The sequence below is a fragment of the Anomaloglossus baeobatrachus genome, chromosome 11 (assembly GCF_048569485.1).
Source record: "Anomaloglossus baeobatrachus isolate aAnoBae1 chromosome 11, aAnoBae1.hap1, whole genome shotgun sequence".
Lineage (NCBI taxonomy): Eukaryota > Metazoa > Chordata > Amphibia > Anura > Aromobatidae > Anomaloglossus > Anomaloglossus baeobatrachus.
In genome coordinates, this window is record NC_134363.1 from 176,588,556 (window position 1) to 176,601,177 (window position 12,622).

The 12,622-nt window shown below is 49.4% G+C and overlaps 1 protein-coding gene across 2 annotated transcripts in view; it reads left to right on the forward strand.

The window, feature by feature from the left end:
* The window catches only part of ALG9 (ALG9 alpha-1,2-mannosyltransferase), a 121,988-nt gene that overhangs the window by 12,627 nt on the left and 96,739 nt on the right, over positions 1-12,622 (forward strand). For both annotated transcript variants that reach the window (XM_075329179.1, XM_075329180.1), the window contains exon 7: positions 6,313-6,400. In XM_075329179.1, coding sequence (XP_075185294.1) covers positions 6,313-6,400 — 88 coding nt within the window. The remainder of the gene's footprint in view (positions 1-6,312; positions 6,401-12,622) is intronic.

A 12,622-nucleotide genomic window follows, 5' to 3' on the forward strand; every position in this document is an offset into this window, starting at 1 on the left:
GCGAAGGAGGTCAGACATGCACGCATAGCTCCACAGCTTAGTCAGCAGCAGCTGCTGACTATGTCGGATGGAAGAAAAGAGGGCCCATAACAGGGCTCCCAGCATGCTCCCTTCTCACCCCACTCTTGTCGGCGGTGTTGTTAAGGTTGAGGTATCCATTGCGGGTACGGAGGCTGGAGCCCACATGCTGCTTTCCTTCCCCATCCCTCAATTAGGGCTCTGGGTGAAGTGGGATCCTTTCGGTCTCCAGGCACAGGAGACCGTGCTCCATCCACAGCTCCTGAGGACCATGCTGGATAGGAGCCGAGTATCGTTCAGGGACATGGCCCTGCTACTTTGAGGTACTCTGTGTCCCCGTGGGGACCGCGCACAGCAACACTCCAGCATTGCTGGGTGTGCTAGTGCACCGGGGACAGCAGCGCTGACTGCGTTTGTGCCATTAGACACTTCAGCGTCGCTGAGTGTGTTCGTGTAGGGGGACTGCCGCGCTGACCGCCGCTGCCATGGTTATCACTACGGCGCGGCTGGGACTGTTAGTGCGCCGGGGACTTCCGCGCCGACCGCGCTTATACGGCGGCCGCGCTTATAACTCGAGTCCCCGGCTTTTGCGGCCTAGTCTCGTTTTCTTCCCGCCCCCAGCCCTGCCAATCAGGGGAAGGGCGGGACGCTGTACAGGACGGCAGCACTGAGGGCTGGAGCATGCTTTGCATACTCCACCCCCCTCACTCTGCACAGTGGGGCACCAGTTCCCGCACTTTTCTGGGTCACGCCCACGGCTCCCTCCTCTCCTCAGGACGCCGGCAGCCATTCCTCTCAGCTCTGCTAACGCTGGAGAGGACAGACAAGCTCAGGGAGACCCAGGCAGGATTTCTGGTGCCCACACAACCGCATTGCGCGGGCGGTAAGCAGCACCTGTGGTGCTGGCCCCACTAGTGCAGAAGTGTACCTATAGATTACATGATTATAGACTATACTTTACACTGTATGGTGCACTGTTGATTTTTGTCTATATACCCTCCTGTATTGCTCAGAGGAGACAACAGCATGTCGTCCACAAATAGCAAGGGTGCCAAAGCACAGACTTACTATGCTGCCTGTGCAGCATGTACGGCTATACTGCCGGCAGGTTCCACTGACCCTCATTGTGTGCAATGCCCGGCCCTTGTGGCACTTTCTCAGCCGGAGCCTCTGCTAAGGGCGGCCCAGGGAGAACCACCTGTTAACACTGTCCAGGTGACAGGGACGGAGTTTGCAGTTTTTACTGAAAGACTTTCTGAGACTATGGCTAAGATATTAGAAGCCTTGCAGTCCAGGCCGGCATCTCAAGCCAGGGGCACTGTGTTATCATTGTCCCCTGGTTCCCCTCAGTTGGAACAGAAATGTCCTCCCGGGGTGTCTCATGGATCCCAGGGTGAGGTCTCTGACACGGACCGCAGCCCCAGACCGACTAAGCGAGCTCGCTATGATATCCCCTCGACATCATCACAATGTTCAGGGTCTCAGCGAGAGGACTCTCTGTGTGATGAAGCGGAGGTAGCTGATCAGGATTCTGATCCTGAAGCCGCTCTCAACCTTGATACTCCTGATGGGGACGCCATAGTGAATGATCTTATTGCGTCCATCAATGAAATGTTGGATATTTCTCCCTCAGCTCCTCCAGTGGAGGAGTCAGCCTCTCAGCAGGAGAAGTTCCGTTTCAGGTTTCCCAAGCGTACAAAGAGTATGTTTCTGGACCACTCTGACTTTAGAGAGTCAGTCCAGAAACACCGAGCTTGTCCAGATAAGCGTTTTTCCAAGCGCCTTAAGGATACACGTTACCCTTTCCCCCCTGACGTGGTCAAGGGCTGGACTCAGTGTCCCAAGGTGGATCCTCCAATCTCCAGACTTGCGGCTAGATCCATAGTTGCAGTGGAAGATGGAGCTTCACTCAAGGATGCCACTGACAGACAGATGGAGCTCTGGTTGAAATCCATCTATGAAGCTATCGGCGCGTCTTTTGCTCCAGCATTCGCAGCCGTATGGGCACTCCAAGCTATCTCAGCTGGTCAGGCGCAAATTGACGCACTCACACGTACGTCTGCGCCGCAGGTGGCGTCCATAACCTCTCAAACGTCGGCATTTGCGTCCTACGCTATTAATGCTGTCCTGGACTCTGCGAGCCGTACGGCGGTTGCAGCCGACAATTCGGTGGCAATACGCAGGGCCTTGTGGCTGCGGGAATGGAAGGCAGATTCGGCTTCCAAAAAGTGCTTAACTGGATTGCCATTTTCTGGCGACCGTTTGTTTGGTGAGAGATTGGATGAAATCATCAAACAATCCAAGGGAAAGGAAACATCCTTACCCCAGGCCAAACCAAAAACACCCCAACAGAGGAGGGGACAGTCGAGGTTTCGGTCCTTTCGGGGTGCGGGCAGGTCCCAATTCTCCTCGTCCAAAAGGCCTCAGAAGGATCAGAGGAACTCCGACGCATGGCGGTCTAAATCACGCCCTAAAAAGACCGCCGGAGGTGCCGCTACTAAGGCGGCTTCCTCATGACTTACGGCCTCCTCACACCACATCCTTGGTCGGTGGCAGGCTCTCCCGCTTTTGCGACACCTGGCTGCCACAAGTAAAAGACCGTTGGGTGAGAGACATTTTGTCTCACGGTTACAGGATAGAGTTCAGCTCTCGTCCTCCGACTCGATTCTTCAGAACATCTCCGCCTCCCGAGCGAGCCGAGGCTCTTCTGCAGGCGGTGGGCATTCTGAAGGCAGAAGGAGTGGTGGTCCCGGTTCCTCTTCAGCAACAGGGCCACGGTTTCTACTCCAACCTGTTTGTGGTTCCAAAGAGGGACGGGTCCTTCCGTCCTGTTTTGGACCTAAAACTGCTCAACAAACACGTAAGGACCAGGCGGTTCCGGATGGAATCCCTCCGCTCCGTCATCGCCTCAATGTCACAAGGAGATTTCCTAGCATCGATCGATATCAAGGATGCTTATCTCCACGTACCAATTGCTCCAGAGCATCAGCGCTTCTTGCGCTTCGCCATAGGAGACGAACACCTTCAGTTCGCGGCACTGCCGTTCGGCCTGGCGACAGCCCCAAGGGTTTTCACCAAGGTCATGGCTACAGTAGTTGCGGTCCTCCACTCTCAGGGTCACTCAGTGATACCTTACTTAGACGATCTGCTGGTCAAGGCACCCTCTCAAGAGGCATGCCAACACAGCCTCAACGTTACTCTGGAGATTCTCCAGAGTTTCGGGTGGATCATCAATTTTCCAAAGTCAAATCTGACACCGGCCCAATCGCTGACATATCTTGGCATGGAGTTTCATACTCTTCCAGCGATAGTGAAGCTTCCGCTGGACAAACAGCGTTCACTACAGACAGGGGTGCAATCTCTCCTTCAGGGTCGGTCACACCCCTTGAGGCGCCTCATGCACTTCCTAGGGAAGATGGTGGCAGCAATGGAGGCAGTTCCTTTCGCGCAGTTTCACCTGCGTCCACTTCAATGGGACATCCTACGCAAATGGGACAGGATGCCGACGTCCCTAGACAGGAACGTTTCCCTCTCTCAGGCAACCAAAGCTTCCCTTCGGTGGTGGCTTCTTCCCACTTCATTATCGAAGGGGAAATCCTTCCTACCCCCATCCTGGGCGGTGGTCACGACGGACTGGAGTCTGTCAGGGTGGGGAGCAGTTTTTCTCCACCACAGGGCTCAGGGTACGTGGACTCAGCAAGAGTCCTCACTTCAGATCAATGTTCTGGAGATCAGGGCAGTGTATCTTGCCCTAAAAGCGTTCCAGCAGTGGCTGGAAGGCAAGCAGATCCGAATTCAGTCGGACAACTCCACAGCGGTGGCTTACATCAACCACCAAGGGGGACACGCAGTCGGCAAGCCTTCCAGGAAGTCCGGCGGATTCTGCTGTGGGTGGAAGACACAGCATCCACCATATCCGCAGTTCACATCCCGGGCGTAGAAAACTGGGAAGCAGACTTTCTCAGTCGCCAGGGCATGGACGCAGGGGAATGGTCCCTTCACCCGGACGTGTTTCAGGAGATCTGTTGCCGCTGGGGGATGCCGGACGTCGACCTAATGGCGTCACGGCACAACAACAAGGTCCCAACATTCATGGCTCGATCTCAAGATCACAGAGCTCTGGCGGCAGACGCCTTAGTTCAGGATTGGTCGCAGTTTCGGCTTCCTTATGTGTTTCCTCCTCTGGCACTGTTGCCCAGAGTGTTACGCAAGATCAGGGCCGACTGCCGCCGCGCCATCCTCGTCGCTCCAGACTGGCTGAGGAGGTCGTGGTACCCGGATCTGTGGCATCTCACGGTCGGCCAACCGTGGGCACTGCCAGACCGACCAGATTTGCTGTCTCAAGGGCCGTTTTTCCATCTGAATTCTGCGGCCCTCAACCTGACTGTGTGGCCATTGAGTCCTGGATCCTAGCGTCTTCAGGATTATCTCAAGAGGTCATTGCCACTATGAGACAGGCTAGGAAACCTACGTCCGCCAAGATCTACATTTCTCGAACGGCGCCCCTGCGCCGCTCGGATGCACTCTTTGTCCTTGTCGCTGGTCAGCGTAAAGGGACACAAGCTTCCAAGTCAACCCTGGCTCGGTGGATCAAGGAACCAATTCTCAAAGCTTACCGTTCCTCGGGGCTTCCGGTTCCCTCAGGACTGAAGGCCCATTCTACCAGGGCCGTGGGAGCGTCCTGGGCCTTGCGACACCAGGCTACGGCTCAGCAGGTGTGTCAGGCAGCTACCTGGTCGAGCCTGCACACTTTCACGAAGCACTATCAGGTGCATACCTATGCTTCGGCAGATGCCAGCCTAGGTAGGCGAGTCCTTCAGGCGGCAGTTGCCCACCTGTAGGACGGAGCCGTTACGGCTCTATTATGAGGTATTATTTACCCACCCAGGGACTGCTTTTGGACGTCCCAATTGTCTGGGTCTCCCAATAAGGAGCGACAAAGAAGAAGGGAATTTTGTTTACTTACCGTAAATTCCTTTTCTTCTAGCTCCAATTGGGAGACCCAGCACCCGCCCCTGTTTTTGTATAACACATGTTGTTCATGTTAAATGGTTTCAGTTCTCCGATATTCCTTCGGATTGAATTTACTTTAAACCAGTTTATAATTTTTTCCTCCTTCGGGCTTTTGCACCAAAACTGATGAGCCCGTAGCAGTACGGGGGGTGTATAGGCTGAAGGGGAGGGGCTTTACACTTTTAGTGTAATACTTTGTGTGGCCTCCGGAGGCATAAGCTATACACCCAATTGTCTGGGTCTCCCAATTGGAGCTAGAAGAAAAGGAATTTACGGTAAGTAAACAAAATTCCCTTCTTTTACATAGTTTTAAGTAACATTTTTTTCCCCACAGCTTTTCTGTTGTAGGGTCTGTGCAGCTTCTGTGTATAGCTGGCTATCCTGTTGCAACTTTCTATAGATATAATAGCACACCACTCCTGGTGGTGTCAGCTATGTTTTCTCTCCCCCTCCTTTCTGTCAGTGTTAGAGATACATAGTTTTCAGTAACATTTATCCCATAGCATTTCTGTTGTAGAGTCTGTGCAGCTTCTTTACATAGCTGGCCGTCCTATTGCTACTTTCTATAGATATGTTGGCACCCCACTCCTGGTGGTGTCAGCCATATTTTCTCTCCCCCTACTTTCTGTCAGTGTTAGAGACATATATACTTCATTAACATTTTTACCACAAATTTTCTGTTGTAGAACCTGTGCAGCTTCTTTACATAGCTGGCCATCCTGTTGATACTTTCTATAGATATTAAAGCACACCACTCCTGGTGGTGTCAGCCATATTTTCTCTCAACAGGCCTTTCTCAACTCTTTTCTGTTAGTGTTAGACATACATGGCTTTCAGTAACATTTTTCCACAGCTTTTCTGTTGTAGAGACTGTGCAGCTCTTTTACATAGTTGGCTATCTTGTTGCTACTTTCTATAGATATGATAGCACACCACTCCTGGTGTACCATATTTTCTCTCCCCCTCCTTTCTGTCAGTGTTAGAGATACATAGTTTTCAGTAACATTTTTCCAATAGGTTTTCTGTTGTAGAGACTGTGCAGCTCTTTTACATAGTTGGCTATCTTGTTGCTACTTTCTATAGATATGAAAGCACACCGCTCCTGGTCAGCCATATCTTCTCTCTCCCTGCCTTGTCAGTGTTAGAGATACCATCAGGGAGAGGGTGGAGGCTGTACCTGACAGATCAGAGTGCGGAGAGGGTGGGAAGTACCCAGGTCATCAGGGAGGGCAGAAAAGTAATAAAGATTGCAGACTCATACTTTTTTTTGTTGTTTTTTAGGGTGCCCATCGCTTTTGATTTTCTTTTTCTGAAACACAAATGGAAGAGTTTCATTAATTGGTGTTTAGTGGCGCTAATATTATTACTGGTGAGTACAGTCACTGAGTATGTAAAGAATTCTATACATAGTATCATGTTACCGTATATGCCGGCGTATAAGACGACTGGGCGTATAAGACGACCCCCAACTTCTGCCCTAAAAATATAGAATTTGGGATATACTCACTGTATAAGACTACCCCGCTCCCAAATGAAAAAAAGTCTGCTTTGATTGCAATATGTTAATTTTAATTCCGCGAGAGCCGTACAATGTTTTTAAAGGGCCATTGACAGATCAATTGCTCCAATGTTCACTTAGTACAGCAAGGAATGCTCCTCCCTGCTGTATAAAGCCACAACTGGACTGAAACAATGGTACTACACTCTGCTACAAACAGACACACACAACTCTGCTACAAACAGACAAACACACACAACTGTGCTACAAACAGACAAACACACATAACTCTGCTACAAACAAACACACACAACTCTGCTACATACAGACAAACACATACAACTCTGCTACATACAGACAAACACACACAACTCTGCTACATACAGACAAACACACACAACTCTGCTACATACAGACAAACACATACAACTCTGCTACATACAGACAAACACATACAACTCTGCTACATACAGACAAACACATACAACTCTGCTACATACAGACAAACACAACTCTGCTACATGCAGACAAACACACACAACTCTGCTACATACAGACAAACACATACAACTCTGCTACATACAGACAAACACATACAACTCTGCTACATACAGACAAACACAACTCTGCTACATACAGACAAACACACACAACTCTGCTACAAACAGACAAACACACACAACTCTGCTACATGCAGACAAACACGTACAACTCTGCTACATACAGACAAACACACACACACAACTCTGCTACATACAGACAAACACATACAACTCTGCTACATACAGACAAACACATACAACTCTGCTACATACAGACAAATACACACAACTCTGCTGCTCTGTGGGGCCTGCACCCGCGGCTCGGCGGGTACAGCACCCGCGTCATCGGCGGGGGGGGGGGATTGGCAGGGCATACATCTGTGGGGTTAGAAGCAGCTCACCGGGGCCCATAATGGGCACAAGTCCCCCTGTGTTAGATATCTCCCCCATAGTGCTGCCCATGGCCCCTATATAGATCGCACAAGTCCCCCTGTGTCAGATATCTCCCCCATAGTGCTGCCCATGGCCCCTATATAGATCGCACAAGTCCCCCTGTGTCAGATATCGCCCCCATAGTGCTGCCCATGGCCCCTATATAGATCGCACAAGTCCCCCTGTGTCAGATATCGCCCCCATAGTGCTGCCCATGGCCCCTATAGATCGCACAAGTCCCCCTGTGTCAGATATCGCCCCCATAGTGCTGCCCATGGCCCCTATAGATCGCACAAGTCCCCCTGTGTCAGATATGGCCCCCAGGCTGCTGCCCATAGTAAAATAAAACCCTCTTTCCTTACCTCCTCCAGCGCTGAGCTCCCTCCTGTCTGGCTCCGTGCTTCTGTTCTTCCACTTCCTGGTTGTCAGTGCGGTCATGTGATCGGCACAGCAGGCTGAGCTCTCTGCCTGATCACAGTGGAAGCAGGGACACGGGGAGAAACGCTGCAGGGGTAAGTAAAGATTTTTTATTTTAGAATGAGCAGCAGCCTGGGGGCCAAATCTAACACAGGGGTGGCCATGTGCGATCACACTGGGACGCAGGCTCATATAATATGCACCGCTGCCCCAGCCCCTCACTGCGTGCGATTTCAGCACCATTGGAGATGGACAGCGGCTGTGCATATTATATGAGCGGGTGCAGGAGATCAAAGGATGCAGCCCGCAGCGTTCCCCTGTGCTCCAGAGCTGCTGCCCCCACCTCCCCTGGACGCTGCAGTGTACATACACCCCCCCCCCCCCGTATATCCGGCGTATAAGGTATGCACACCAGTGACTGGTGTGCATACCTTATCTCCCCATAGTGATGTTTTTTAGGTTTTTTGCACCCAGTTCAGACATAGAATGGAGTTCCAAACGTTATTCCTTAATGTTAGTAGTTTTTCGTTTGTGAACCCTCCCCATACACACCTATTGCCAATCCACATTATACGCATATATAGCCTGGGTCTCAGCGTCCCATACACGGTAAGTTTTTTAACTGCATGAGAGGACACACACAAGCTAGGGACCCCAACGTAGAGAAATACTTTGGCGTAGTGTTGGGGCTCTTCTGCATTGATCAATTCAGTAGCTAAATTTCTCTTTATTCATATATTCATGGCAGTAATGCAGGTTCCATTTTTCACATTTCATTCTTACAAATAGCTATTGAATTTTTCATGACCGTATTCACACAGCAGTTTCTGCTATTCCATGTATTCCCCTTCCATAGTCACTGGTGTGCATACCTTATCTCCCCATAGTGATGTTTTTTAGGTTTTTTGCACCCAGTTCAGACATAGAATGGAGTTCCAAACGTTATTCCTTAATATCCGGCGTATAAGACGACCCCCCACTGTAGCCATTATTTTAAGGGGGTAAAAAGTCGTCTTATACGCCAGTATATACGGTATATATTTTTATTTTTGCTCTTTGGGCAAATTTGCTAAAATAAATCACAATGACAACTAAGTGCCCCATTGGGCTGATATTGGCCTATGGAGTAAATGGGGGGGGGGGCTGCTGTCAGGAAGATGCAGACTGGACTTTTGCAGTAAGGATCGTTCACCTCCATACAATTAACACAAAGTAATCGTCAGTCTATGTTCACATCTGTTAAAGCTGATCAAAAATATTCGTAGGGACCTGGTCCGGCGGTCATGTTGGTACTCCAGGAGCCCTGGGAACCACTTTACGTACAAAGGTTGAAAAAAGCCCCCGGTCCAACAAGTTCAACCTTCCTCCACCAATTATACATTTTGTCACTAACTCATTTATAACCTACATTGTTGTGTACAGAGGACATCATCCAGCCCTCCTATAAAAGCTGTTATATTGTCTGCCATTACTACCTGTTGTTTTAGGGCATTTCACAGTCTGACTGCTCTAACTGTAAAGAACCCTTTCCTGTTAAAGGGAACCTGTCACATACAATATGCATTCTGATCTATCAGCAGACGCATGTGTGCCCTAATTACACCTCCCTACCCATCCCTGTGTTGTAAAATTGTGTAATATGAAAGTAATTAAAAAAAAGTTTTATTACTTACATATTTCCTATATAAATTGCAGAGCTCTTCGCCCCATGGGCGTCGCATCGCCCTGTGGGCGTGATACCATGGATTCACATGAGTGACGTCCACCGTTGCTCCTTCAGATCCCGTGTGTGTTTGCACTTACCATTCCCGCAACCTTTTCCTGCTGATAGGTCAGAACGCATATTGTACGTGACAGGTTCCCTTTAACACCTTCACGACCATGGACGGATATATCCGTCATGGAGCGTGTCCCGTTAAGCCCCGCCCCCTCCCGCGGGCAGGCGGCGGCGGTCGGCACACATATCAGCTGTTTTCAACAGCTGACATGTGTGCCTGCTAGCCGCGGGTGGAATCGCTTCCACCCGCGGACATTAACCCCTTAAATCTTGCTGCCAAAGTCTGGCAGCAAGATCTAAATGCGCGCGGCCATGTTATTTACTTACCGCCGCCCCCACCGGAAGTCACGTGCGTGATCACGTGACTTTCTGTGGTTGCCATCGTAGCACAGGGTCATGTGATGACGCCTGCAGCTATGATGTTTCACTTTCGTTTTCCCTCCGCCGAGCGCAGAGGGAAAAAGAAAGTGACTGTATCTGCTGTATAGCTGTGATCAGCAGATAGATAATAGCTATCGGATTGCCGATCGCTATAGCCCCCTAGGGGGACTAGTAAAATAAAAAAAAAAGTTTTAAAAAATAAAAAAAAAAACAAAAAACCTAAAAGTTCAAATCACCCCTCTTTCCCCCCATTGAAAATTAAAGGGTTAAAAAATAAATAAATATACACCTATTTGGTATAGCCGCGTTCAGAAATGCCCGATCTATCAAATATAAAATCAATTAATCTGATTGGTAAACGGCGTTGTGGTAAAAAAAATTCCAAATGCCAAAATTACGTTTTTTGGTCGCCGCAAGTTTTACGCAAAATGCAATAACAGGCGATCAAAACGTAGCATCTGCGCACAAATGGTACCATTAAAAACGTCAGCTCGAGACGCAAAAAATAAGCCGTCACTGAGCCATAGATCCCAAAAATAAGAACGCTACGTGTTTCGGAAAATGGCGCAAAACGTGCGCCACTTTTATTGGACAAACTTGTGAATTTTTTTTAACCCCTTAGATACAAGTAAACCTATACATGTTTGGTGTCTACAAACTCGCACCGACCTCAAGCACCACACCCACACATCAGTTTTACCATATAGTGAATACCGTGAATAAAACATCCCAAAAACTATTGTACGATCACACTTTTTTTGCAATTTTTCCGCACTTGGAATTTTTTTGCCGTTTTCCAGTACACCATATGGTAAAACTTATGGTTTCATTTAAAAGTACAACTCTTCCCGCAAAAAACAAGCCCTAATATGGCAAGATTGATGGAAAAATAAAAAAATTACGCCTCTTGGAAGAAGGGGAGCAAAAAACAAAAAGGCAAAAAACGGAAAGTGCCCAGGGGCTGAAGGGGTTAAAATAAACCATAATGACAACTAATAGTGCCCCAACGGCCTGATGTTGGCCTGTGGAGTAATAGGGGGCATGCTGTCAGGAAGATGCAAACTAGACATTTGCTGTAAGGATCGTTCACCTACATGTAATTTTCACAAAGTAATCGTCAGTCTGTGTTCACATTTGTCATTACTCTGTTAGAGGTGGGCAAAAAGATTCGTAGAGACATGCTCCGGCAGCCATGTTGGTAATCCAGGAGCCCTGACAGCCACTTTTGCTACATAGATTGAAAAAAAAACCCCGGTCCAACAAGTTCAAACTTTCTGCACCAATTATAAATTTTTTGTTACTAAATTATCTATAACCATCAAATTTATGTGTACAGAGGAAATCATCCTGTCCTTTTTTTTTTTTTTTAAAAGCCATTGGTGTCTGCCATTACTACCTTTTCGTGTTAGGTCATTCCACAGTCTGACTGCTCTTACTGTAAAGAACCCTTTCCTGTTAAGCTGCTGCATTTGCCTTTCTTCCCGAGTTCCCTCTGGTCTTTGGAAGGAATAAGTCATGTGCCAGTCCTTATTATTGACCACACATGTATTTCTACCTGCTGGCATTCCCATCATGTCTTCTGATTAGTAGGTCCAGTGCGACATCATGTCATGCTAAGCCCACTGATCAGAAGAGGCACCGGGGTCACAAGTCTGGTGGGCACAGACTACCGGCATGGCCACATGACCAGGGCCTTACCAATATTTCTTTATCGTTCCTTTGGGAGACCCAGACCATGGGTGTTTAGCTTCTGCCTCCGGAGGACACACAAAATACTACACTTAAAAGTGTAGCTCCTCCCTCTGAGCTTATACACCCCCTGGTAGCCAGTCCTAGCCAGTTTATCGCTTTGTGTTCAGGAGGCATACATCCACACATGCATTCTCATCTGATTTGTTTGACTTTTGGAAAGAGTTTGAAGAAAAGCGGGTCCATGTCTGGACTCCCGGCATGTCCCTTCTCACCCCACTGTGTCGGCGGTGTTGTTAAGGTTGATTTACAAGGCTGCAGCCTTACATGCCGCGCTCCTTCACCATCCCTTCTGGGCTCTGGCTTGAAGTGGGAGCCAGCACGGTCTCCATGCCTGGCAGGAGTCCGATCTCCATCCACAGCCCCTTGAGGATTCTGTTGGACCGGAGCATTCATCCCCAGGGACATGGCCCTGCGTCTCAGCAGCTAAGTACCTGAGACGTTTATGTTGGGGGTCCCGGTTCTTTATTGTAAGGGGAAAGTATGCTGTATGTGATTGTTTTAACTTTTCCGGCGGGTTCTCTAGCTTTTGCCTGAGAACCGCGCCGAGGGTGCCTGCTTGTCGGCCTCGCCGCTTAAATTTAGGCCCCGGCTTCGCCGGAGGCCTAGTTTCATTTTCCTGCCCTCGCATGTCACTCATGCAGAGGGACAGGTTCGGCTCCTCCCGGCGGCCGTTCTACACAGGGGAGGGACACTCCCCACTGCTGGGGCGTCCCTCCTTCCCTGCAGGTCTCTATAGCCCTCCAGTTCCCGCTCTTTTATAGGAACGCCCCCTAGTTTCTCAGGCAGAGTTCA